This window comes from Anopheles funestus, chromosome X (genome assembly GCF_943734845.2).
Source record: "Anopheles funestus chromosome X, idAnoFuneDA-416_04, whole genome shotgun sequence".
NCBI classification, from domain to species: Eukaryota; Metazoa; Arthropoda; class Insecta; order Diptera; family Culicidae; genus Anopheles; species Anopheles funestus.
Window position 1 is genome coordinate 6,452,396 of NC_064597.1, and position 26,422 is coordinate 6,478,817.

General features: G+C 37.4%; 1 protein-coding gene across 2 annotated transcripts in view; it reads right to left on the bottom strand.

Annotated features, from left to right (window-relative positions):
* The window catches only part of LOC125772969 (homeobox protein B-H1-like), a 43,765-nt gene extending 20,522 nt beyond the window's left edge, over positions 1-23,243 (bottom strand). Inside the window, exons 1-2 of one of the 2 annotated variants that reach the window (XM_049444223.1) lie at positions 22,731-23,243; positions 20,389-21,322 (exon numbers count right to left, since the gene is read on the bottom strand). In XM_049444223.1, the coding sequence (XP_049300180.1) occupies positions 20,389-21,001 (613 nt within the window). In that variant the 5' untranslated portion in view covers positions 21,002-21,322; positions 22,731-23,243. Of the gene's footprint in view, positions 1-20,388; positions 21,323-22,694 lie in introns of both variants that reach the window. The other variant, XM_049444222.1, reaches the window with a different exon arrangement.
* Positions 23,244-26,422: the final 3,179 nt, after the last annotated feature.

The window sequence follows — 26,422 nt, forward strand, 5'->3', positions numbered from 1 at the left end:
AATATGTACTGTTGATATATCCATGTACTTCACATCGAAAGCTGTTTACCAAAAAAAAAAAGCAACCCTCTACTTGACTCTATTATGGCACAGGGGCGTGCGCGCGCGTCCCTGTCGAACACAAGAAAACGGTTCTAAGCAAATAGAGAGATAAAGATAAACTCCTAACAAGCGAAACATGCAAAAAGGGGAAAAACAGAAAACACAGAATATACACACTTCAGCACTTTTTGGAGCCGTTTTGAATTAGAGTCAGAAGTGGCAAGTTTAGGTCCCCATCGGCGCCTCGCTGCTTAGATTAAAGCGGACAGGATATACACTTTCATTCTGCTTCGTACAAACATTTCTCGCTCTCCCACTCTCTTCAACACATTTTTCTCGCTCTCTCTCTATCTCTCTCTCTCTTTCTCTCCCCATCTCTCTCTCTCTCACTCTTTCTTTTGATTTCATTTCTATCTCACTCTCTCTCTCTCTCTCTCTTTAACATACATTCTTCAACAAAAAAAAAAGATCGATTGTGATAATGAAGGGTGCATGCGTGATGCGGAAGTATTTTATTACTGTTGTTCATAATTCTTGCGTAAAGAGACAATTAGCCACGGCCGTTCGGCAGCTATGCTAGTCATCGTCAGCCGCCTAACGTGCTTGTGATGACTTTTGTCGGCTTTGGATGTTGTTTTTCCTTTCTTTTTCTTTTTTTTGTTCTTCCGTCCGGCCCAACCCCTGCACTTTGCTGAACGATCCTTCACGGCTAAAGCAATTTAAAATGCTTGGATAGACCACAGAGAGAGGGGTTGGAATTGATATTAATACACAAACAAACACTTCACACAGCGACAGTCGGGGAAAAGTTAGATCCGAATGAATTTATTACTTCTCGGCTTTAAACAAATACTAACTAAAACTTGTTCCCTGCCCATGCAAATAGTACCGTTCGGCTGAAAAAGTCATGTAAAATGTTATAGAGCAAAGTAAAAAAGGAATAAATGTATAAAAACGTTCCATTTGTTTAGTTAGTAATGGCGCTGGTGTTTCACAGGACAGGACCGGAATCAAATTCCATTACGACCCTACCCAGCGACAAGAGAAAATTAAGTCTAATAAACCAGTGATGTTACGAAGACATACACAAAAATAATAATGTATATGTATATCCATGTATCAATCTTATATATACCACATATGTACACATTATATACATATACCTGTACATCATAATAAATCGTGGTGTTAAGTGAAGAACGCGACGTCTATACGTCGACAAAGCGATGGCGGGTGGAGCACATTACATTGTATCAGGAAGTACCTTTTAAATGTACCTTTCAGCGAATGGTGGTGCGAACGATGGAACAGACACCGATACCAGCTGGAGCTGAACAGCATGCGAAGAATTCCTTCCTTCGTTATGATTTGACGTGACCTTCGTAGGTCAAACAACATGAAAAGTTATGTTTTACATGTACAAATACATATATATGTATATGTACTAATAAATATATGGAGTAAACATATTTATATATATGTATACATTTACATAAGCCTATATACATATACATTTACATACACTTTTTCGAGAATATAAATATTACGAATCAGGGCGTGGTTTTCATGTACATGTCAATTTCGATGCTACTTCTTGAAGACTTATGGACTTATGGCACAATTTGGGAAAACGGTGCAACCAACCGAGTCGTTAACAGCAAAGATTTAAGAAATTCCATATAATATAACACCTCACAAATCATTATTTGTTGTTTTCTTCACCTTAATGGCAAATACTGAACGGACAGCTTCGCTTTAGTATAACGCCACCAGGAACACTTCTATTAATTGAGCAAAATAAAGTAAGAGAAAAAAAAGTAAAATATCACGCTAAATAAACACAGCGAATGCGAGACAATGTTTTTTTTTTTGTTGCCTTTCTTTGGATCACTGTCGAAGTAAATTAAAGCGCAAAGTGGAAGGAAAAATCGTTTTGCTGCAAAGCATAACCCGAAAAGCAAATAACGGAGCAGCGCGGTATCCAATCATGCATAAGAGATGCTTAAAACGAGAAAGGACACACAACAGCCAATCACAGAACAGGCGAAACGCTAATGAGCGAAAGAGAAAGGCGAAATGCTCTCGGTATCGATGTGTAAACAGTATCCGCCCTATTAGCATCTTTAAGATAGCGGTGGATTACAACGTCTGTCTCCCTTTTTCTAATGCTCGGCGTCCCGTTTACAACCCCCCCCCCCCGCCCCCCTCTCTCGGTGTGATTAAATTGGTTTGGCGTTTAAAAAGGATACACAATTGGGTGACACCTTCTTTTTTGGGAGTTTTTGGGACGTCGAATATCTCTGCTAGCATTGCAAAATAATGTGCCCTGTGTGTTTCCAGTTGAAACATTTTACACACACACATTATTTTATTTGGCAGGATTTCAGCTTATATGCAACGTCTAACAGAGGTGGTACAAATACATGCGTAGGAGTATATCGGGGGAATGATAACAAATCAATACATGTTAATATTGACATTTACTTACTTATGTCAAATAGACGTCAGGAAGTCAGTTTTATTAGTTGTATTCCTAAAATTATTTATTTAAGAGAATACTATACAACCAGAGTATCTAACAGTAGTACATAAAATCCCCTAATTTTGACAGAAAAGCATATATTCTAGTTAATCAACCTGTAACTCGAGTTGCAGGACTTAAATCAAATATTTGCTTAACAATCAAGTGAATCAGAAATAGCAGATTGATTAAAATTGGACTGGAAAAATGTGGAATTCTTTGTAGGAAATAATCAATATTTCTGAATTACGAGGCTCTGATGCTATTTTAAGGATGTAACTACCAATGAATTATTGCTTTTCCTAAAAATATTTAAGTTGTTTAAGATGGCATATATTGAGAATTGTTGAACAGTTGTTTGTTTATTGCAACAAACTTCAATTCTAGAGGCAAACATTCTTCATCGCTAGTTTCACAATTGAGATATCAATTTATTTTTTTAAATATATTCAATATAAACAGAATTTTAGACGAGTATAGCTCCAACTTTAGATTTCTTGAACTACGTTTACCAGATGCTAAGAAATGAGGATTAGCAATGACTTTTCTTCTGTATAAAATATTTCAAAAAGAACCAGGTAATAATTTTAGGTGCCTGAAGTTTATTAAATTGAACTTTGAAAATTTTGAAAATAGTTCTTCTCCATGACTCCATCACTCCATGGCTAGTTCGTGAATAAATATATTGGAACCCCTAAAATTCCGACATAAATCATTACATTTCCATTATATTTATCACGAAATGCTCTCCACAAAGAAATTGAGTTAATAAGTCAGAAAAGTGTTTGAAGTCACAAATCCTTGAAGAACTTATAACTTTAATTGTTAATTATGTCTCTGACTTTCAGAGAGTATGTGTTAATGTGTTTATATTAAAGGTTTTATAAAATTTGTCTTAGTGTATGAATCCTTGTTTAATTTTTATTCCTGTTCTTGGTACTTATATCTCTTTACTCCTTCGTTTTGCTGCTTGTATTGTTCTCTTTAACTCTCTTTGTTAATTTTTCTCTCTTTCTTGCTTTTAATGTACATATATGTTTCAAAGAAATCACAAAAATCGATTGATTAGTCTCTTGAGAAATTAACAACTTCCAACAGTCTCTCGGAAGTGTGTTATATTGTCAATAATTAGTCGCACGAAAACTTCATACGAATCACAATAAAGAAGCAACGTTGTCTATCATCTAGTACAGCGTACCCTGTGCGTGTCGGACATTATCGGAGATTTGATCCGACAGTCTGTGTAGTGGTAAATCACTACAGTTCGCAAGATACTAAGCGACTTGTCCACATCAGCTCCGCATGTATATGTACACATGTATGCATATACAAACACATATACATTTATTTATATACATATATCTGTGTAGAAGTGTGTGGATGGTAGTATTATAGTTTACACCGAATGCATGATATATTTTTCATGATTCTTTTCATCGGGCGTAAAGTTAAACGTACCGGAAACCGATGATCGGAAGCGCTCCACCAAATATCGGCTGTTTAGGCCGAGTATTTTTTGTTCCGGTTTTTTTCCCTCTTCTGTTTTCTTTCAACTACTTCAATCATTCCTTTTTTTGCTTTCACATGCTTCCCCGTAAGCACAAGGTACCACAAGCGATATCAAATAACCCCAAAAACCGAATGTACCCCCCACCCTCCCCCCTTCTGTGTTTAGTGGCAGGCATAGGAGCTTACCGCAGGAAAACTACCACCTGTCTATAACGGGAGCGTTGTTCACCCCTACGGATGACTTTTGTTACAATTTCTTTTTCCCGTACCCGAAGTGTTGCGTGCTCGAGGTCAATTTCATGTGATCACCAATAGAATTCATCAACGAATTCCCTCTTTATTTTTAAATTGCTTGTACAAAGTTGGACACAAAACCACAACGTTGACTTACATTTCCTGATTACACTGGGAACGGACGATAAAAAATATTCGTGCCATTTTAGCGACACAGCAAAACAGTAAAATATTATCAATGACATATTGCGCTGTTTTTAATTGGTCCTTTAATGTGATGTAATTATGAAAAACATTGAAATTATAAGCATTTTACTGTAAGTAGTGTTGTACTAAGTAGCTCTTTTTGAAGAGGAGAGGGCGAGAGCTCTCTAACATCTGCGAGGTGAGCGCTCCATGTAGCTCCGCACTCACTTGCGCAGGGTATGTGTGCAGAGTGCAAGTGAGTACAAAGTGCGGAGTACAGAGCTACCAGCAAACAAACATGACTTCTCTCTTTGATAGGCTTGATTGTTAGTTTGGCAAAAGGAGAAAGCATGCTAGTTTTTAAAGGTAAAAAAATATTGGTACAGTTTAGTCCACATGCGGAAGTAGATCGTCGTCAGTTTAGATTTAGTTAATGCACACTTTCAAAGACAACGTGTTTCATTATACTCCGAGCGTACAGAGCGCGAAAAAAAAGAAGAGTACGGATCTACATGCATAAAAAAAATTGTTTTCGCTCTGCACTCTTCGTGTATTAGGCCTTTCCCCAGTACGAAAATCTTAATGCTTTCTCGCTCTGTCAAACTAACAATCAAAGCTACTAGAGCGAGAAGCTCTGGTCTGCTCACATTTAGCTAACGTACACTAACAAAGACAACGTGTTTCATAGCATTCCGTGGGTACAGCGTTCGAAGAAAACGGAGAGTGCGGAGCTACATGCAGAAAATAAAAGAGCTACCTCAGAGGCCTCACTACATTGAGGCGAGGCCTCAATGTAGCTCCCGAACTCAGTACACAACACTAACTGTAAGTAGTTGAAAGAGCTTACAGAAACCTTATAGTTGGGAACAATCAGAAAAAACACATTCGTAGATTGGTGGAAAAGGTTGCAATATAACCTTAAATAACAAACATGAGCTGAACAGTTTTACAAACCATTCACATAAAACGTTAAATATGTAAAAGAGGTATTAGTTAATTGAGTTTATAATTGGTACTAATTAGATACATTATCCGCTTCTTCTACCGTCTGTTTTAACACATCCTTACGAATGATTGAAAAGATGTTCGTTTCATACTGATTAATGCTTGGTGGTGAAACGGCTCATAAATATTTGGTCACTAGTGATGGGCACTCGGAATCGGAAATACCTAGTTCCGATTCCGTGTTCGGAATCGGTTCTGAGTCTGATTCCGTGTTCGGAATCGTTTCTGGTTCCGGAATCGATTCCGGAGCTGATTCCGGATCAGATATCGTAACCGATTCCGGATCCGATTCCTGATTCTATTCTGGATCAGATTCGGGATCTGATTCCTGCTCCGATTCCGGATCCGATTCCTGCTCGGATTCCGGATTCTATTCCTGATCCGATTCCGGAATCAATTCCGGATCTAATTCCGGATCTGATTCCGGATCCGATTCCGGATCTGATTCCTGCTCCGATTCCGGATCCGATTCCTGATCCAATTTCGGATCTGATTCCGGATCCGATTCCGAATCCGATTCCTGATCAAATTCCTGATCCAATTCCGGAACTGATTTCGGATCCGATTCCTGATCCAATTCCGGAACTAATTCCAGAACTGATTCCGGTTCCGAATCTTGATTCGATTCTTGTACCGATTCTGGAACCGATTCCGGATCCGGCACATCCACATCACTGAATCTCTTTCTTGTATTTTGACTTACATAAAACATTCTTTAGCTTAAGTTGGCAAGACTTTTGGTAAGTCTTCGTTCCAAGAAATATAAACTTTTTAAACTTCTATTTCGACGCTTAATTTTAACTGTCATTAATATAGAATCAAAAGAAACAATATTTTTCCTTCGTACTTTCACCATCGTACACTTTCATGTTCCGCATCGTTACATTACGCTAGCTTTTTTTTAAATTAGCATCGTGACGATATTTGTCAGTGAGTTTAATCGATTCTAACTTCTTAAGGCTAAACACGTACCAAAATTTTTAACAGGCTGCGCGAAAAGTGTAACAAACTCGACGATAATTGATTTATATCGTAGTGACGACTCATCTGATCTGTGTTTAGGATAAAGTAATGAGATAAGCTATCTGAAGAGAGAGAGGGAAAACCAAAAAAAATGGAACATAATCTAACACCGTTTCGAATAAGAACAGGTCTTTTTTGAGCAGCCTACTGACAGACATAAGAACACAACATTCCTAAAAGGCCAACAATAACCGAGGAGGGGGGGAGGGGGACACACGAGACAATCAAGATTTTACGATATAGCTTTTAACAGGCGAGCCGCTTTGCTTAGAGCGAAAGAACTTAATCCATTTGCGACGCGAGGTGATGAACCTTTTAACTGGAAACGGGGTTGTATTTTTTTTTGTTCTTCTCTCTGTTGCATTTTAGATCAGTCAACACCGCGACGAAAAACGTTCGCTTTGATCGGGGCTAGAAAATAATGTTCCAAAATAGAAAATGATAACAAAAGGAAATAAACACATTTCTATTAGGTTTTGTGATCAATTTCAACCCTTCCTCAACCACCGACTCTTTATCCGCTTCCCGATAAATTGTGTGTGTTTTTTTTCCTCTTTTTGACCAGACTCCGCCAACGTATTTTTCGATTTTTATGTATACATATACATATATATGTATTTATCTGAATAGAATAAGTATCGTTATAGCAACTTTATTTTGCATAATTTTACTATAAAACAAATTTTAACATATGCATGAGTGCGTGTAGCGCTGAGACCGAAAACCAATAAACAAATAACACAAAACACTATAACAAATCAATTACCAATGCCAGAAATCAATATACATATACATGTATACGTACATGCTATAACTATTACACCTTACTAGTTTGTCTAGCTGTGTGTTTCGATACACGCGTACATTGCCACTTTCCTTTACAGTCGGCTGTTGACATTCTTCTCACGCATTCGCTTTTCTTTACCTTCTTCTTAATAGTTTTGCTTTTGTATATTGAGTTTAATTCGGTTCAACGGTTCAACGGGATAATCGATTATTTGATACCGTGCCACATTGAATCAATCGCGCTTTAGGTTCGTCAATTGGGATTGAACAAAGAAGTAAGGCGACAGCTGGGGAACAAAAAGGGGAAAAAAGAAAGGAACAACAAGGGAAACAGTTAACGAAAAATAAAAAAACACACACACAGACGCCTAATAAACTATACTGCCGGTCACGATAAAGAGCTTGGCTTTAAGTGACAAACAAAATATCAATAGAAAGAAAGGACAAACAGAAAAAAAAACAAAACAAAAGCAGGACTCGCGCCCCATGTACGGTTATAAAAAAAGAAAAAAGTTTTATCAAACAGGTTTTATTTCAAAACCGACTTTAAAGCTGATTAAGTGATTAGTGTCCCACAATTGATTTGACTTATCGCGCTTTTCACCTTATTTTGTTTTTTCTCGCCCCACGACAGGATTATCGGTGGAAAGATATTATTTGTTCCTGGTTTTCTTGCCCTATTATTCGTTTGTCTCACGTAAAACCAATTAGGCATGACGCGCGAAGCTAAAAATCGGTTCGATAGTTTTTTGGGAAGAATATTTTGGATTATTTTTCTTTCTTCTTTTTTTTGTTGTTGGGTGATAAACCAGTTAACGTATAACAAAACTCATTGTTCGAGGTATTATGTCATTTTGTTTCTTCCAAAATTGTGCTTAATCGCCAATCAACAAACCCTACGGAAATCGTAAACACTATCGTGTATATATTAGACTAATGTCTATGTAGCTGAATCCACGTCGGAGGTTGGGAAATTCGGAAGTTTATCGATTAAATATAACGACCAGAGTGCAAATCTTGGCAAAACACTGGGCACTATTATATTTATTTGAGTAATTTAAATTCGAAAACAATTAAAAAATGCTTTTTTTCCAATGTAACACTAGAACTACCAGACTTGTCATTTTGACTGAAACGCTTCATTTTCATCAAAATATTTTTTTGAGGTTAAACAATCCTAGGGTAGTTCAAACATAAGCTTTACATATCTATTCTATAGAAAGGTACCCAATAAATAATAAAATATACTCCAACTCTTCGAAAATTGTTTTAAAATTAACCAAGAATGAAAAACGCTTAAAACGCTTGATAGTTCTAGTGTTAACAACTCTAAGTACAAGATATTGCATTACATTAAAATATTAAAATCATATTACGTGATTAGGTAGACAATCACGGAAGCGCTATCATACTTCTAAAGTTCTTTATTTATTGAATTCCAATCGTTGGAAGGCATTGCATACGGAACAATTTGATGAACCATGTGTGACGGAAGAGTTCAACGTTCTGCAAGTTGTGAACACACAACTTTATGTGAATGTATGTTTTGAAGAGTCAATACAGTGATGGCATTCAACGAAAGAACGGCCAGACACCGTTTTTTTTTTGTTTTGTGTTTTGATTTTTTCTTTTTTTTATCTTTTTTTCCATTCATAAGAGAAGAAGGTTTTTGGTCCTATTTGTAAGAACGAATGAAAAGATTATTACACACTTCACACTCGAAATAACAATTAATCATATAGTTTTATAATGCATATAGTACATTTCAACACTCCATTCGCCGAGTTGTACAAATCAACATTTGTGAAGGTGAGGCACATCATGCCCATCAGGATATGCCTATGTATGCATTTGAATAAACACAACACTACTGCCATCGATTATGTTAACCAAAAATGAGAAGAGGGTAAAAAAAACCTTCCTCCTCCACCTTCCCCACCCCCCTCCCAGGTTCGAAAGAAAATTAACATGAACACAAGCGCTTCCCGAACAACCAGAAGCAGGCAAAGTTTCCCATTCCGCTGCGAACAAAAGACTTAAACGATGGTGTGGAGCGAAGAGCGTAATCAAAAGTGTAGGCATCTTAATTTTTCTTCTGCGTTTGCACTGGAAAAACTGGAAACCGGCTTTTGCTGATGCAATTTGGCTACTGCCAATAGTCATAATTAGACTAATCTAACGCCTTTGATGCTTCTTTTGAGTTTCCGCCCGAGGGGGGGGGAGGGTGTTTTTGTTTTTTTTTCCTTTTTTTGTTGCTAATTTGATGACGAGAACGTCAATTTTTCAACACAACACTGTTCAACGATCCAGGAATATTACGTTCAGTTTCCGGTTTGTTGGGTACGATTGTCTTTGTTTCATATAAATATACTGTATTAAAAGAGAGAAGGAAAAAAACGCACACACACACACACACCGGTCACAAACATATCATTGGGATTTGGTGTTTCTACATCCAGGATCCATTGCCCAAAAATTGCTTTGAAAAGCAATTTTTGTCATTTTTCACATTAACCATCACCATTAACTGTTGCGGTGCCGGGGCCAATTCATCTAGCTATAATTAGTTTTACCCGACGTACGAAGCTACACCAACGTAATCGAGTAATTAATTTTGCATGTGAAAAAAATACCCCCTTGTTACAATAGTGAAAATGAATATTTCATACACGGCGAAGTTTGTCGGTATTAGTTCAAATTAAATTTAAAAACAATTGAAATAATTGATAAAAAATTTAGTAAAAAAAATTAACACCAAAATAAAGTTTAGAAATTCGAATAAAAACGCCATCCAGTATAACATATCGAACGAAAAATCGCTCCTAAGATACGTATAATATTCATCTAGTCAATCGAAACAATTAACAAAAAAAAACACTTGAAAATTTTTATTTTATGAATAAGGTTACAATAACCCAACAAATTCCTACTTCCAACCCGTAGCGTAGGCATGTTGGTCGTTTATTGATTAACAATGCTTATAATAGAAGGTACTGATGTAGCATGAAACTTAATCTTGAACTGAAAGGGGAGGGGGAGGAGGGGGTTTAAAAAGATCATTAAAATACAATTAAAAGCTCACTCACTCGTGGAAGCGCTAACGGAAGCAACGCGTTGGATAATTTGCTCTCACAAAACACCGGCAGTGTTCGCTCCGATACGGGAACGGTGAAGCACACGAGGGCAGAGGCGTGCTTTGATCCGAGCGTGAGGCAGCTAGGGACAACGTCGAGAAGTGCAATGCTGCCAATCGCCCCCTTTTGCTCGCAGCACCCGAGGTGGAAGGTGCTGAAAGGCCGATAATGCCACTGGATGGCTCATTAATCCATTCGCTTGCTGGCTAGTGAAGACGTTGGCGTCTCGGCAGAATCGTCGTTTCCGGTCTCTTCCGGTGCGATCTGCTAATATAGAAACCATCGCTAGGGGAGGAAGAGGCTATGAAACCCCTTCGGTACTGGGGGAAAGCGGGTGAGTGAGGAGGGGGGGGCGAGGGTGTGTGGGGAGGGGGTTTGAGAGGCTTGCGGTTAACCATTTACCATCATTATGAGCAGTAAATTGACCTGCCTTTTGCTGTTCGTTTACTTGTGAAAAGATATTCAGACCGATTCTTTTTGTGCCTGGCTTGGTTGTTGTTTTTTTTTGTTTTGAAATTATTTTTCAGTCTATTGTCTACCTTCTGTTGTTCTTTGAAAAGCAAAAAAAAACTACAGCTTTTTTATTTATGGTTTTATTTTTCACTCCAAAGCGATCACTTTTCAGTGCACACCCTAGGCATCGTCATCATCGCCATTGGTGGCTGTTAGACGGTCAAGCAGAACGTTACGAACCAGCGAAATGTGCTTCAAATAAGTTGAAGTATTTAGTTACGGTTCGGTGTTTTGCCTGGTGGAAAATGAGCCCCGTTCAGGCAACTATGCATTGAAATCGTACACTACCAAAAAAAAAAACCCGGTGCGGCTAATATTGACCTTGAGAAGAATTTAACGTAGGAGTCATTCTTCGAAAGGTGTTGTTTATATTTGGCGTTTTGTTTTCTGGTTTCTTTTTTATCCTTCTTTTAATAACAAATACCATTTAAAGCTAATTTGTGAAAGATTGTCACATTATCAACGTTGCTTTAGCTACCGGTGAAGCAACGCCGAATTTAGCTATCCTTAATTTGTTACTGCATTTCATTACATTTAATATTGTTTTTGTTTTCTTTTCTTATTACATTACCCCAAACCAATCTATCCACCAAAAAACCCGAGACCCATCCCATCTGTCCCGGTTAAAGATTAGAATAAATTAATAATAATAGAGCAAAACTAAAGACTCACGCATGGCGGCAAGCGACGAACCGCGCGCAAGCGAAAGCACCAAACATTGTTACCGTATCATAAGGATTCGAAATTTATTCGGCGCAAACTGGTAAACGGTGTAAAACGCTTAATTTTAAACCACAATGATTTGTTAGTTAGGATAACACAAAAAAAACTTTATGGCTTTTAACAATTTAATTTCGAGTGCGTTTCAGTTCGTTTCTTTAAAATTAATAGAGCAGACGAACTAAATTTTAACAAATAAAAATGAAAAACTTGTTTTATTTTTTTTTAATTTGTTAAAATGTTTGAAGAAATGCATAAATGCTAAAAAAAATAAAAATATTGTATTAAAATTACTTTATTAATTATTATTTCACGATGGGAATGAATTGCACCAATTCATTGAATTAACAAACGCTGCAATTAACCCCGTTGTTGTTGTTGTTTTTTTACGATTTCAAATTCATGTTCAAAATAATTCGTATAACACCTCATGTGTCAGTTAGTAATAACCTATGCAATGCAGCAGTGGAAAGGTTATTCTATTCCTGATTTCTTTTTACTCTCCTTAATTTTGCCTCACTTTTAGGGGGGACAAAAGGTAGCTCGTAACACTAATTGTCTAGGCAACTCTTTTGAAGTGTTTTCTTTAACGAAGCAAAACACACACACAGACACAAAATGAGAACAGGAAGCGGTTCAGTCAAAAAAAAAAAAACGAAAGAAACATAAGTTTTTAACCGTTAATGAAACGAATAAGGGATGATTTGATAGGGAGCCAGCAAATGTGCGCTCGCGTGTGCAGATAAAGTTTGGCCACCTATTTTTATATTCCATACTTAAAAATGAGGAGAGAAAAAATGATTATAAAATGTAAATGTTACCAGCGCTCACAACAACAACAGGAGAAAAAAAACAAGGCCAAAGGAAGCAATGATTAAAGTACCGAAAGAAGTGCCCCTGTGGTGTGTTAAAGCACAAAACGAAACACAAATAATAACAACAGCAGCAACAACAACAAACGAGAAAAGAAAAGAAAAGAAAGGAAAAGCAAAAGGTAGCTCGAGCTTGTATTGTAAAAAGGTAAAAGCCACCGACGATCTTTTTTTTTCTCACAGCTGCTGACAAGGGGGCTATTGCGAGTTGCAAGTACCCCCCCCCCCCCCCCTCCGCCTCACCCCCGTTTTCATGATGTAAGTAATTTTTTCCTCACTTCCTCTCGGTAGGTTTGCCTGTTCATTTTCCTTGATCTGTTATCTTTCATTTTCCCTCAATAACCTCTCTGTCTTGCTCGCCACGTATATCAATCTATATTTCTCACCGTTTTTTGTTGTTGTTGTTGTTGCTTTATCTCTCTATCTATTCTACACTCTACATGTATTCGTACACATTCACACATGCATGACATGTTTCGAAGTTAAACTTCCTTTCGCTGTAAACGTACATATGACTTAGAAATTGGTTTGCATTAACATACCCGTTCACAGCGTCGCGCAAAAGCGTCCAGAGGTACATGGTTGACCATGAAGTGAGCAGAATCAGTAAACCCCACAATTTCAAAGTGTTCTGCTACAGTAAGACATGGAGAGAGAGTTTACACCTATTATAACTGACCGCTTTATTTATATTTTTAATGTTTTTTGTTCCCCCCTCTTGTTTCTATTTTTTTCTTCCTGTTCGGTTTGCTGGCTGCACAGGTTACCACCGACCGAACCGGTGGTGAAAATGCTCGGTGAGCAAAGGGGTGGATAAATATAATGAAAATTCGTCGAAAGAATGATCATTTAACGAACCGTGAAAAAGTATTTTAATAATACATACCCGGCGGCCGAAACACACTACCACGAATTTCCGTGCACCGAAGCCAGTGTGCCCATGGCACACTAGGGTGAAAACGGTTGTGGCCCGCAAAGGTGGTAGCATTAATGTCAATAAAACAAAACACACTAACACGCTGGCTATGGCTCTTTGGTCAGGTAAAAAACAAAAAACAAAAAGTAAAACAGGGCCCACGATTTGGTTAACGAACAACGAGCCTTTTCGATGGATAAGGTTACACGTTAGCCGTTCAGGGCTTCTGGATTTTATAACTTTGTTGCGCATGTTTTGTTTCAATCACACTTCTCATGGATAATGGTTTTTGCTGTATGATCGCTAGACTAATGGGGTTGGGAGGGGGAAGGCTTATTAAAGTACTGCACATTATGATTAATTCGAAAATATGACTGTGTGCCGTCTGATATGCCGTCCGATAACAAACAAACTAAATAACAGTGAAAGAGAAAAAAAAGAACTGACGTGATGGAATGATTCAAATCTACGAATAGTATTTTCTAAAGGAATCACTCACAATCCGTTTATCCTTTTTTCTAGAGCATAAAATACGTCATCTAAATGTAACCACAAATGGTTAGAGGAAAAGTGATGAGTCAAGTAGCTCTTTCGAATGAGCGCAGTGAACCGCTCACGCTCACCACGGTGAGCGGTGAGCGCGAGGTAGCTCCGCTCCGAGCGAATAGCGCTGTAGCAGCGTTTATCAGACTAATTAGCGATGTGATCGGCATTATTTTCAGGTTTTTTTTCTAAATGTATCACGTTTTTTTTTGGAGTAATTCTATTCCTTTGAAATGATATATTACTCATTTTCATTGATTTTCAACACGCTATACGGTGATCGAGCTAAACAGGGGTTTTCAACTCATTTTTAAATTTTAATACAGTTAATATTTTTTCTAAGAATAGATTTTTTTTATATCTTACTTATAACTATACCGTTTTATTTAAAAATGGACAAGAGTTTGGAAGCTTTCTTCAAAGATCCGCCATCAAGCAGCGAAAGGTTAAGAAACACTGGATTGGTTTTACTAAACTAAGATCACGATTTTCTCAGCAAAGATTGTTGCAAGTGACTATCGAAAATCAATGTAGACCAAAGAGACTTCTGAAACCGATGAGATGAGAAACATTTCAAATTATATACTTCGATGTCCAAAATCAGTCTGGTAGGACTCTTAGAATATACACGGCAATATCCTTTTGTTACAAATGACAGGATTGTTGAATAGAAAATGTATTTTTGTGATTTTGTGACCAATCTATTACGTAATTAATAGACAAGAGACTCTTGATACGGCTTGAGAAACAAAAAAAATAGAGGAGAGATACTTCCAGTGTTTTGTTATGATAGAGGAGGGAGCAGGGATAAAAAATTCCCAATGTGTACGTTACGTAATAGATGAATCATCCCTAAGAGCGCTCCGAGCGCTGCGCTCTTTGGAGCGCTAATTTGAGCAGCGCTCCACCAACGCGCTCTTTGGAACGCTGCGCTCTTTAGAGCGCTAGTTTGAACAGCGCTCATCCAAGGCGCTCTTTGGAGCGCAATTCGCTCAGTAAAGAGCAACCTGATTTTAAATACGGAGCACATTAAGTGAGAAGCTCAGGTAGCTCTTTCGCTCACGACCAAACACTATTTAACACCTTCAATATCATTTTTTACTGCTATAATCGTTTCTTGTTCTTAAGCAACTTAATCATTTTTATAGTTTACTGCAATAAACAAACATCAAATCGTACAATGCAATTTTTATGTGTGTGATTCAAATTGTTAAGCGCATTAAACACCATTTTAATTATTTTTTTCATATGAATTCATTTAACACCATTGATATTAGTCATTATTTAGCCATGGCAGTGTGTTGCAAAAAAAAGAAAAAGCAAACTATAAGCAGGAAAGTAATAATGTTGTTATCTCGCAGCAGTAATCGATTACAGGCCGTACTTTACCACCATCAAACATAAATGTATACAAGGGTTTAACTGACTGAGCTTCAGCTCATGTAGCTGGTCATTTCCATACTGCTCGTTAACGTTACTGGCTACTTTTTACTGTCATCGTTTACTGTCCATGTAAAGTTCGTCGCTGTAGGTATACGAGTCCAGTCCATTCCAATTTCATAATCGTCACGGCTCGTTGCGTTTTGTTTGGCGGTGCGTATATATTTGAGTTAACTTTAGGCAACGGCAAGTGGACAGATGACTTAAAGACCCGAGTACGATTGCTGTCTCAATGTCAAAACAACCTTTTTAAAGGTTAGATTATTTTTTTACAGTCTTAAAAAAGATGTTCCAATAATATTGGTTCTCAATTTTATGCTAAAATGTTAGTGTAGAGATAAAAAAAAACATAAGATAAATGAAGACCCACTTCCGGTCTGTATTGCCACATTTTTTTTATTTTTGTTTTTCGTTGTGATAATAGCTCAGCCTGCTTGGTTTTGTAGGCTGTTTAGGCTGTGGCCACTAACCCATTAAACACCTTGCTTATGTTCTGGGTGATCGGTGTTAATAGTTAAACTTAGCTTTTATGTATACACAGATACATATATACGGTTCAACACTAATGCGAACTGACGTCAACTTACCACACGCGACCTCACACACATTCACACACAGACACACACACGCAGCCAAATGGGTTTAGCATTATGTTCACCCTTCTATTTTATTTTTAATGTAACAAATCGCTTTCTTGCCTAGTTTCTTGATGTCCTGCAAAAAAACAAGACGCAAGGGTTGGAAGTGAGGTAAATAATGCTCGGACTTCTAAAGAGTGGTTGCATTTGCAGCGTAGAGAGAACCGGAGTGTGGTATAAATGAATGTAGAACCGGTTGCAATGGTTTGTAGGTAGCAAAAACCCCCCCTCGCCCGAAAACGGCTGGAAGATTGAAAGCATCAAGTTTACAAAAACATCGTGCTAAAACTAAATGGAGCAAAGAAGATTGATAGCATGAAAACAAGTGAGCCCAACAGAAAGGCTAACCAAAGCGGGGGGGGGGGGGGGGGGGGGGGGGAGGGGGATATATTAGCCACAGTAATGTTTGTTTTTTTTTCTCTCTGAGTTCTTTCTCTCTTCAAGAATATCGAATATCTTGAAACAAAAACCCATGATACTGAAGAATCTTGAACTTGCGAATTAAGCAAATGACCCAATTTTATAAAACTATAGATTTTTTCCTCCCTTCCCTAGTGTCTGTTTTTTGTTGGGGTTTTAAAACATCGATAGCTTGACAGCGGGAGCGCTATTAGACATTAATTATCGTATATCCTCAACACCTTGGAAATAGGGATGACCGCCCACGGTCTTGGTGCGAGTTTCATTCAAGAAATTCTGGTGCTAGGCTATGTATAAATATATATTCCGAACATGCTGGGCTACAGCCTGTTTGCCTTTTGGGTAATTCATCTTGAAGATAGCCACCCGGAAGACTAAAAATACCCAACGATTCTAGAGTCCCTTGGGAAGAAGATGGATACATCTGAACTTAGTTCAATTCTGTTACTTAATAATAGAGAAATTAACTAAAAACTGTCTCGACTTTAACGTGTTCCAAGTACCAATAAAAGTTTCGAATAACTAGTATTTTGACAATCACTTTTGACAACACTAGAACTACCAAGCGTTTTAAGCGTTTTTCGTTCGTGGTTAATTTCTAAGCAATTTCCAAGAGTTGGAGTATATTTTATTGGAGATCTTACTATAGAAGATAAATGTAAAACTGAAGTTTTTAACTACCTTAGGATTGTTTAACCTCAAAAAAATAATGTGATAAAAATGAAGCGTTTCAGCCCAAAATGACTGATCCGGTAGTTCTAGTGTTAAAAGTTCCGGATATCACGCATGAGGTTCGGTCCCGGTACTAAAGCAGGTTGTAATTGTGCAGTTTCATGTATAATAAGATTTTCGCTAACGCATCGCAGCGAAATTGTGTTGTCCGAAGAAAGGAGTGGGATCTTTTAACGCGCTAGCGTAAAATACGGAATTTCCCATATACACATACACAATTCGATACACACACATGTCTTCGTGTTTTTGTTGTTGTTGTTTTGTTTGGTTTCGTGTAGACATAGTCGTGGCGTATATTTATGATACACACCGATCCACCGATCAGGAAATTAGACGTGTGGAATTATTGCGTTGGCCCCGCTGGTAGGAAGTACCTAGCGGTGTCTGTGTCTGAACATGTTGGTTTGTTCCTGTTGATGGTCGTGCAACGTATCTGCACCGAACAATGGAATGTATCAACACCACTCAGGAAGCTTTACCATCCGCATACCGTATTTAACAGTTTAAAAAGTGATTGTTAGCAACTATTTGATTCGATTAACTAATCCTCTCAATGATGTATAATGTAATAATGTCGATGAGGAAAGAAAAGGGAGAGAGAGAGAGAGAGAAGAAAAAAAATGTTCATTTCTCTTCATTCGATCTTATAAATTTTGAGATTTGATAAGTGAATTCTTTTAAGTTAAGTTAATAAAACATTTTTTCCTATGTTTTTATTACTTAAATTGTTTTTAAAAGATGAAATTTAAGAATTTCACTACAAGAAATTAAAACTTCTTTAAGCTAAATTTTCCTTCTTTTAAATGAAATATAACCATCAAAGATGTTCCATCTGGAGCCATAGGAAGCATGAAACGAAACTACTCAACCGTACAATAACAAAAAAAACACTCTTTGAATTTAAACAACAACAAAAAAGGAGCAAAACTTTAACTTTAAAAGCGCTTCTGAATTTCGGAAACAATGTTGGCGTTATAAATGATTCACCTATTCAATGCGTTTTTTGTATGCTTTTAATGATCGATTCTTTTGACGATAATCTATTAATCATTGATTTGAAAAAGGTTGAAACATTTAGCAGCAGTGTAGCAGTGTAGTTTATACAAAAGGATCCAACGGAGAAAAAAATGGAAAGAAATGAAGCATTAGACACAATAAAGTGTACAGAGACTCCGTGGGGATGCCGTGATTATCAAATTATCGCTTCAAAGCATCAAATTCAGAAACGGACGGACAATAAGACTGTAACCCAACTACCCAGCCGATAGCACGTAAAGCAGCGAAAACATCATTAGTAAGACTCCCTCCGTTTGCCGATTGTGTTTATTGCTTGCAATGGTACATAAAGTTCTTCCGCCCATAATGAAATGAAGAGCTTTTTTTTTAAAAGGCAGTAAGAATGCAATGCCTCACAAAGTCTCTAACTAATGTTGTACTGTAACAACTTTGTAGAAGATTAATCGCTTTAGAAAAAAAAAGAAATACAAATATAATCTTGAGAAGTAAACCAAATTAAGAATGCTTAAAGTGCTTCTCAATTTATTACATCTTCAATCTGCCCATATTTCAACTACTACAGTGATTAGCGTAATTTTGATAACTACCTTAGCAGTGCCGCATTTCTTATTGCTGTTCTGCTCTGGATAATTCATGTTACAGATTACCCGCAAAATTGACAAGACGCTTCAGCGCTAGACAAACAAACGTTTGTAGTGCCTCTTCTACCTGCTAACGACGTCGAGCAGATGTACGCTTTTGCTAAGGAGGTGTACATTTCAATTGCCCTCTTTACTGCCATGGTTCAGTGAGCAGACTAGAACACAAAACGCTAACAATAATTGTGGGGAACGAACTAAGGTGACAAATTGATAGATCACATTGACAACTTGACAGTCTATTAAAGGGCAAAAGGTAGAGTAGAATTTGAGTATATAATTTCTCACATTGGAAATATTTCACAATTTATATTATTTTTTTTATGTTACAACAACACATTAGGAAACACAATAAACATTTTCCTTAACATCACTATCAAGTTTTAAACGATAATAAAATATAAAACAATTTGTTTCGCTCACTTTAGCATTTAGAGGGTTCGTCGCTTGTTTTTTGTGTGCGTTATGCAGTCTTTTGTATTTGCGGCGTGCAATGTGCTTGATCACTTTTTCACAACACTGCAAGAGTTAAAACACTTCTTTTTGACATTTAATAATGTAGTTTGAAAAAAAAAATTACTTTATTCCATGGATGGAATGTAACACAAAATTTTTGTTTTTCTTTTCCATTATTTTCCTAATTTGAAACACTGTTTAGAAACCTTCCGTTTTTTTCTTTGTATATAAATAAACACTTTACAATTATGGAATCAAAGTAGCAGCAGGGATCATGTTACGTGCTTCAATTTGGTAAAGCCTTAAATATGCAGCAGCCGTTGCGAGGTGTATTCTTTAAAGTGTGCGGGGTAAAAACGAAACAAAAAAAAATCGAACCAAACCGAAAGGTAAGGTGTTGTGAACTTGAAGGGATCATAATGAAGGAAGACATGTAAGACATACGCGTTTTGATGAAGGGGAAGAGAACGACCGGCAAATGTGGTTAAGCAAGAAGCAAGAAAACTTAAACCACAAAACGTTGAAAAGTTGTCATGTTGTGTACGACAGTGTGTATATGTATATAAAGATATATATATATATATATATATATATATATATATATATATATATATATATATATATATATATATATGTATATATATATTAATCAATATAATATATAGGTATATATATAAATATATAGCATATATATGTATATGTGTATATGCTATATACATACATACAGCTTGATATACATATACATATACACATAAAAACAACACATTTATATGCATATCAAAGTAAATTATTTTTATATATACAAAACATAAAACTACACACAATACACGCGGCACGCTGCGCTTCAAATGAGTAAAGCTATAATAATACAAATCACCTCCAAACACAATTAGTTTCGTCACATAACTAGATGCCATATCTCAGTGTCTTTTCGGCGATAAAATGCTGGTCTAATCCGAACATTCCAATGACGATTGTCGCTTGTGTCGTACGCTGGTTGTTTTTTTTTGTTGCTGATTTTATAATTAGAATAGTAAGCTCACCGTTGCTGCACACGCTGGAGTTATCCATCGGACAACTATCGTCGCTGTCACTTTCCTGGTCGTGGTCATCCATTAGCCCGTGGCTCCCGAGACTGTGCGCATCGAGCCCATGGTGATGGTGATGGTGATGATGGTGATGGTGAGGATTTTTATGTTGATTGTGTTGCGTTTCGCCACCATGGCCGGCATTTATCGCGGCAGCAGCGGCGGCCGCGGCGGCAGCAGCAGCCGCGGCGTGCAGTGCCAGCGGTCCAGCACCGGCGTGCAGCATCGCCGTCGAACCATGGCCGGGCAGTGCGAGGCTAAGATCGCGCGGCCCGTTCGGCGGGCTGGGCGTGCGTCCTTCGCTTCCGTTTGTGCTGCCGTTGATGATCGGCGAGACACCTGTCGCACCGATATTGATGCTGCCCGGCCGCGTCTCCACACCGCCTTGGTTGATAGCAGGATGGCCACCGGTACCGTTCGTGAGCGTTTCCATACCGTCGCCCGTTTCCGGCGGGCCCGTGTTCGACGGTGGCGACGGACCACTGCCGGCCAGTATATCGGTGATCATGAAGCGCGATCTCGGCGGCTGCAACACCGCCAGGGAGTTGCGCTGAACCGGTACCGTCATTCCGGGTCCTGTACCACCGGTTTCGTCCCCGCCGCCTCTCCCTGGTCCACCGATGTCCGCAAGACCAGTAATATTGGTATGGTCGAAAGGGCTTTCGCCCGGAATATGCCACTGGAGCACGATTTTGACGGCTGTTTGGGATAACGTTCGTACAGGAAAAAAAAGAATATATCGATATGCGCCGCCCTTAGCAAGGCAAACACTAACCACACACACACGCACGCACACACGAGGCCAAATTGACACTTTTCCTTTTTTTCCTTTTTCCTTTCCTTTTCCCCCTTTCCTCTTCTTTGTTTAACTGCACATATGATCACTTCACTAAAGGAAAAAACAAAATTACAATTGTGACAAATGATTATGCATATGATCACCAAAACAAAAAAAAAACAAAAAAAAACATGCAAAACACACACGTACGCACACGCACACTAGCACACGCAAAACCAATCCTTTTTGTTAATTTCCTTTGCGTGTTTTCTATGTTTCAAAAGCCTACTTATTTATGGGGACTTGCGGCCCCAAACATAAAGGTCATACACTTGTATTTTTTTTCTCTCTCTCTCTCTCTTTCACTCTCTTTTTCTCTTTTCGTGTGTGTGTTTAAAAAAACAAAATTCGATATCAGCAGTATGTCATCTAGCTTTTACCTATATAGCAGTGTGTAAACCCTGCAGTACAGTAGGGTTGAACGAATTATACAATGTTTTCATTTATGGTCTATTACCTTTTCACATTAACGCACACACCTCTTTCTCTCTTTATCTTGCTCTCTTAACTACTAATAAAAAAAAAATATTCTTGAAAACGAAAAATGAATTTCATATCTTACGATGGAATTTTTAGTTTTTTATTTTGTTATTCGTTTTGAATAAACGAATAAATCTACACATTAAAACAAAACAAAAAAAATAACTAAAAAAAAGTCTTTTTAATAAAATAACCGGGTAGTAATTGTAGAAATGTTTTTTTTTTGCTCGGTTAGAACGACCAGGCCGCATCAAGACTTATTTTACCACGTAGCAGGATAATCAGTCCTTGTTACGGGGGGTCGGTCCGGATGGGATTTGAACCCGGTCCGGCCGTGTGGACGGGCGCCGTTTATCACATGCACCACCGGGCCGCCCCAATTGTAGGAATGTTAAATTGAAAACAAAAATAGCTAACATCCACCATAATTCTGCACAACTCTTGATAATGTTTCCGTTTTTTGTTGTTGTGCAATAATAAATTGCACAAATTTAACTTGTTCTTTCGAATTCACTGTTGGTTCGATTGTTGTTTGTTTTACGATTGATTGATTTTGAGTAGTGTTTTTTTTTGTTTTTTTGGTAGAAGAGTTGATAAGTTGATTGATTGTCCTGTACTATTTGCATCGCATCGCGCGGTGTGTCCACTTAATACAGCCCAGTTGGATCCAAACGGAATGTTTCTATTGGTGTACTAAGATCCAGAAGAGGTTTCCGTTGCGTTTTTTTGATTGTTTTCTTGCTTTGGTTTTGTTTGGCATACGAATGTAAAACAACTCGAACCACTTAAACATTGGTATAGTAAGACACTAGTTGTTGTTTAAATGCATACGAATAAGCCCTTTAGAATGGTGCACACAGATGCATTTATGCACTAGCAGCAATACAAGCATTGGACGCACGCAATGCATAAATGTGCAAATAAATAAAACAAAACTCCATACAATTATACACATCACTTCACGTATATGCACACGCACCAACAATATTTCACATAAACATACCCACACACACACGCACGCACACACACGCACACACTGATACAAGCGCGCCCGCGCACACACCACTTTACAATTATCTCTTCGGAGTTGGAAGTTGGCACACAGTGCACTGAACTATTGAAAATCGCAAACTAACGGATCGTATTAGTAGCACTTTTCCCGTTTTTTTTTTTCTTTTCTTTTCTTGTTGGTGTGTGAAACGTAACACGCTTTAATGGAAAATGATCGCGCCTAGCTCACTCATCCACACATGCTTTAACATGCAACGTTAGATATACACTGAAGTCAGCGAAACTCTTCGGCGAACGCTGAAGCCGCTTGGCAAAAGCGTGCCGGCCGAACGGTCGTGAGCGTAAACGAGAGGATAACAATGCTAAGGCGCACCAGAAAATATGTTCAAGTATTGGATGCTATCTCGGAGCGGTGAAAAAAAAACACACCCCGAGAGAGCGCATACGATAGCTGGGCGGCCAATTTGTTGCCCTGGCGGTGGAGTAAACGAGAGAATAAGCGGCTCGCTCAGCACCGCCAGTGTGCATTGCAATGCGTAGGTTGCTTTTTTTGTGTTTTGTCGGACGCTCCTTGCTGGCAAAAAACATTGCCCGGCAATAGCCACGCCTTCTATTTGGTCACCCTTAGTAGCACCGCGTGAACTTTCTGGCATCGAGACCCCGGCGCGGTTCTGAACACCATGGTGCTTATACTGATAAAAAGGGCGAACTTTACAAAACAGAGAACGCACGCTATAGGCGGAGCAACAAACTTATGCTTCGCGCTGCGGTAATGTGCTAGTAGTGAAATTATGTTTTTCAGTCAAACAGATATGCTCGCTATTTTTGTTTTTTTGTTTGGTTCCGTTTTCTTCTTAATTTTACTTACGCTTGTACAACTACAGATTCAACATCTCCATTAGCTGATTATAACCATGAATATAAATGAAACAAACATTAAATCTCGGCAAAAAAAACCCTCACTTCCATGCATAATCAGCGAATGCACTGCAAAAATCGAATAGCTGAACATACATATCGTTTTACACCACGTGAAGGAGGGGGAAGGGAAAAAAACAAAAACAACACACTGACATAACAATTGGTTCTATTTGTTCTAGGAAACTGGTGGAACGAAATTCATAACGAAAGGTGTTTATGTTCGTACCTTAATCACCAGTAGAGAATTCGTTATCAGTTGGTTTTATTTTTTTTTTTTTTTGCTTTTCAAAATCCACTATTTGCACATTTAATGTATGCGAAACAGCTGGATGAAGTTGTCTTGTATTTGATTATTTTTTCCAAATCAATAAACGGGCAAAATCTTTGAAATACTTCTTCGCTCCTGAATGCCGTACTAGGTCACGCTTATCTAGTAATGGGCTACTAGACATATTCTTACCACGTAGCTAAGGGTCGTCCCTTCTTGCTAGGTAGGCACGGTCCGGACTTCTACTGTATATTAATAATAATTTTAAAATTTTCATATATATATTTTTTTAATTTTACTAATCAATTACACTAAAAAAAAGATTAATTATCATTACAATGACAACTACCTAATCGATTTGAAATTATTTTTTTTTGTCAAAAATTTAATATAAAAATTGAAATTATTCTAATTAAAATATTAATTACATTTGCAATGTAATACTGTTGATGAGGTTGAAAATTTTAACCATTTATAAATTTTGATTTATATATGTATATCTATACATATACATGTATATAGAGTGGTATATATATGTAGATGAATATATATAATATTCCAAAATTGGAATATAAAGTGTATATGTTAAATGAAAATTTATGTCGACATGACCGATACCGGGAAAAATGTTAAGAAAAGCCAAAATTTGCATATTTCAAGATATTAGAATCACAAAGAAGAAGATACATAAGGATGTGAATACAAAATGAGGTGGATTTATTATAAAAACAACCACACTTTAAGAGAGAACGTTAAAATTCGTGTACCTTACCATGCTGTGCGCCAGAGACGAAGATCAGAAATGTCAATTGCGCTAATTGTGTCAATCACTGACCAAACAATGCCATCGAAATCCATTACTGTTCAAGCGAACATAAACAATTACCGACAAGACAATGCGAACGCACTACAAAAGGTGGATTAAGTTTGAAAGCATCTGAACCTTGGGCGAAGCTTTACGGCGATTTTATATGTACTATCCGATTTTTAGTGCCAGCTGATGTCGTTGGGGTGGTCGATATTCGCTCGATAAATATTTGATGAAGGAAAATATATTTCCACCATTTGTCTCATATCGAACATTGGTTAGGCGAAATGCTGCCGAACCCCTTACTGTCCCGGAATTGATTGTTTATTTTTATCAATTTGTTTTCTTACTTCAAATGTATCGTAATAATCATTAATTAGTTAATAATGAACCATTAAGAAGAACAGAGAATCGTGAGCTGTTTCAGTACTCTAGATTGGAGCACTTTAGATTCACCCAAACTCTCTTGGCAGGGCAGAGACGTAGTTTTTGGAACATCGAATTAATTGGATAGCCGGGCATGTTAAGATATCAGTACGGAACCCGAAGATTTAGGGCATGATACTATACATGTCTAACATCACAAGACGAGCACTCATAGTCTAGGGCGCTTTACATCTCTCGTAGAATTGTTTTCAAAACTAACCAAAAATCTCGCATGTTCCTTCGAAAGCACTTGATGTGAAGAGAATACCACCCAACGTCCCTGGTCTTGGAAATCCTTTTCATTCTAAACGATTGATAAACACACTATTAAACTGCACAAAGGAGTGTGAAATCACTAATGAACTTATGCTAAGGATATAGCAAGTCTTTGTCAAGTATAGTAAAGTTAAAGTCGTAAAACTTTATCGTTAACTTTCATGACACCTACTCTTCTACTTTTGGAACACAGACGAGTTGGGATTAGAGATGTGCAAAGTGATTAAGAGTGAGATAGTGAGTTAAAAACTAAACTATTGAACGACTATCGTTCACTCACCACGAGGAGTTTTAGTGACTCTTTTACTCACTCATGAGTGTAAGCATGTAGCCGTGTTGAGTCGAGTCGTTAAAAGAGTAAATATGTGAGTTGAAACGAAACTTTTGATACACATGAGTTGAAACGGAATACATGTGCACAATACCCAAACTAGCGAAATGAATATACTTCTTGCTCTGTATGGAAAAAATTCTATAAATTTGTAAATTTCCTAAGGCTATAGCCTTACCTTTTTTAGTAATTTTGCAAAATTTTATAAATGTGATATATTTTACTGCGAATTTGTTGCAATAAGTTTCTTTTCACTCAAACAATGCTTTAAATTAAAAAAAGATTAAAAAATCAGAAAAAAATTTCAAAAATTTTCAACTCGAAAATTTCATAAGGCTTACGATTTTTTTGGGATATTTAGCAAACAAAATTAAATTGATTTATTTTAATGCCAATTGGTTGCAATGAGTTTCTTTTCACTCAAGTAATGTTTCAAATAAAAAAAAAGAGTGAAAAATAATAAAAAAATCAAAATATTCAAAAAAAATGAACATTTACTAAGGCTCATTTTTGCACCAACTTTTGCCTATAACTCGATCTATATCCAACAGATCGCCAATCTTTAACCTGTGGTCGATAGATGGCACCAATGGCTACATTTTCTTCTTGGACGGTCATGCCCTCAGATGT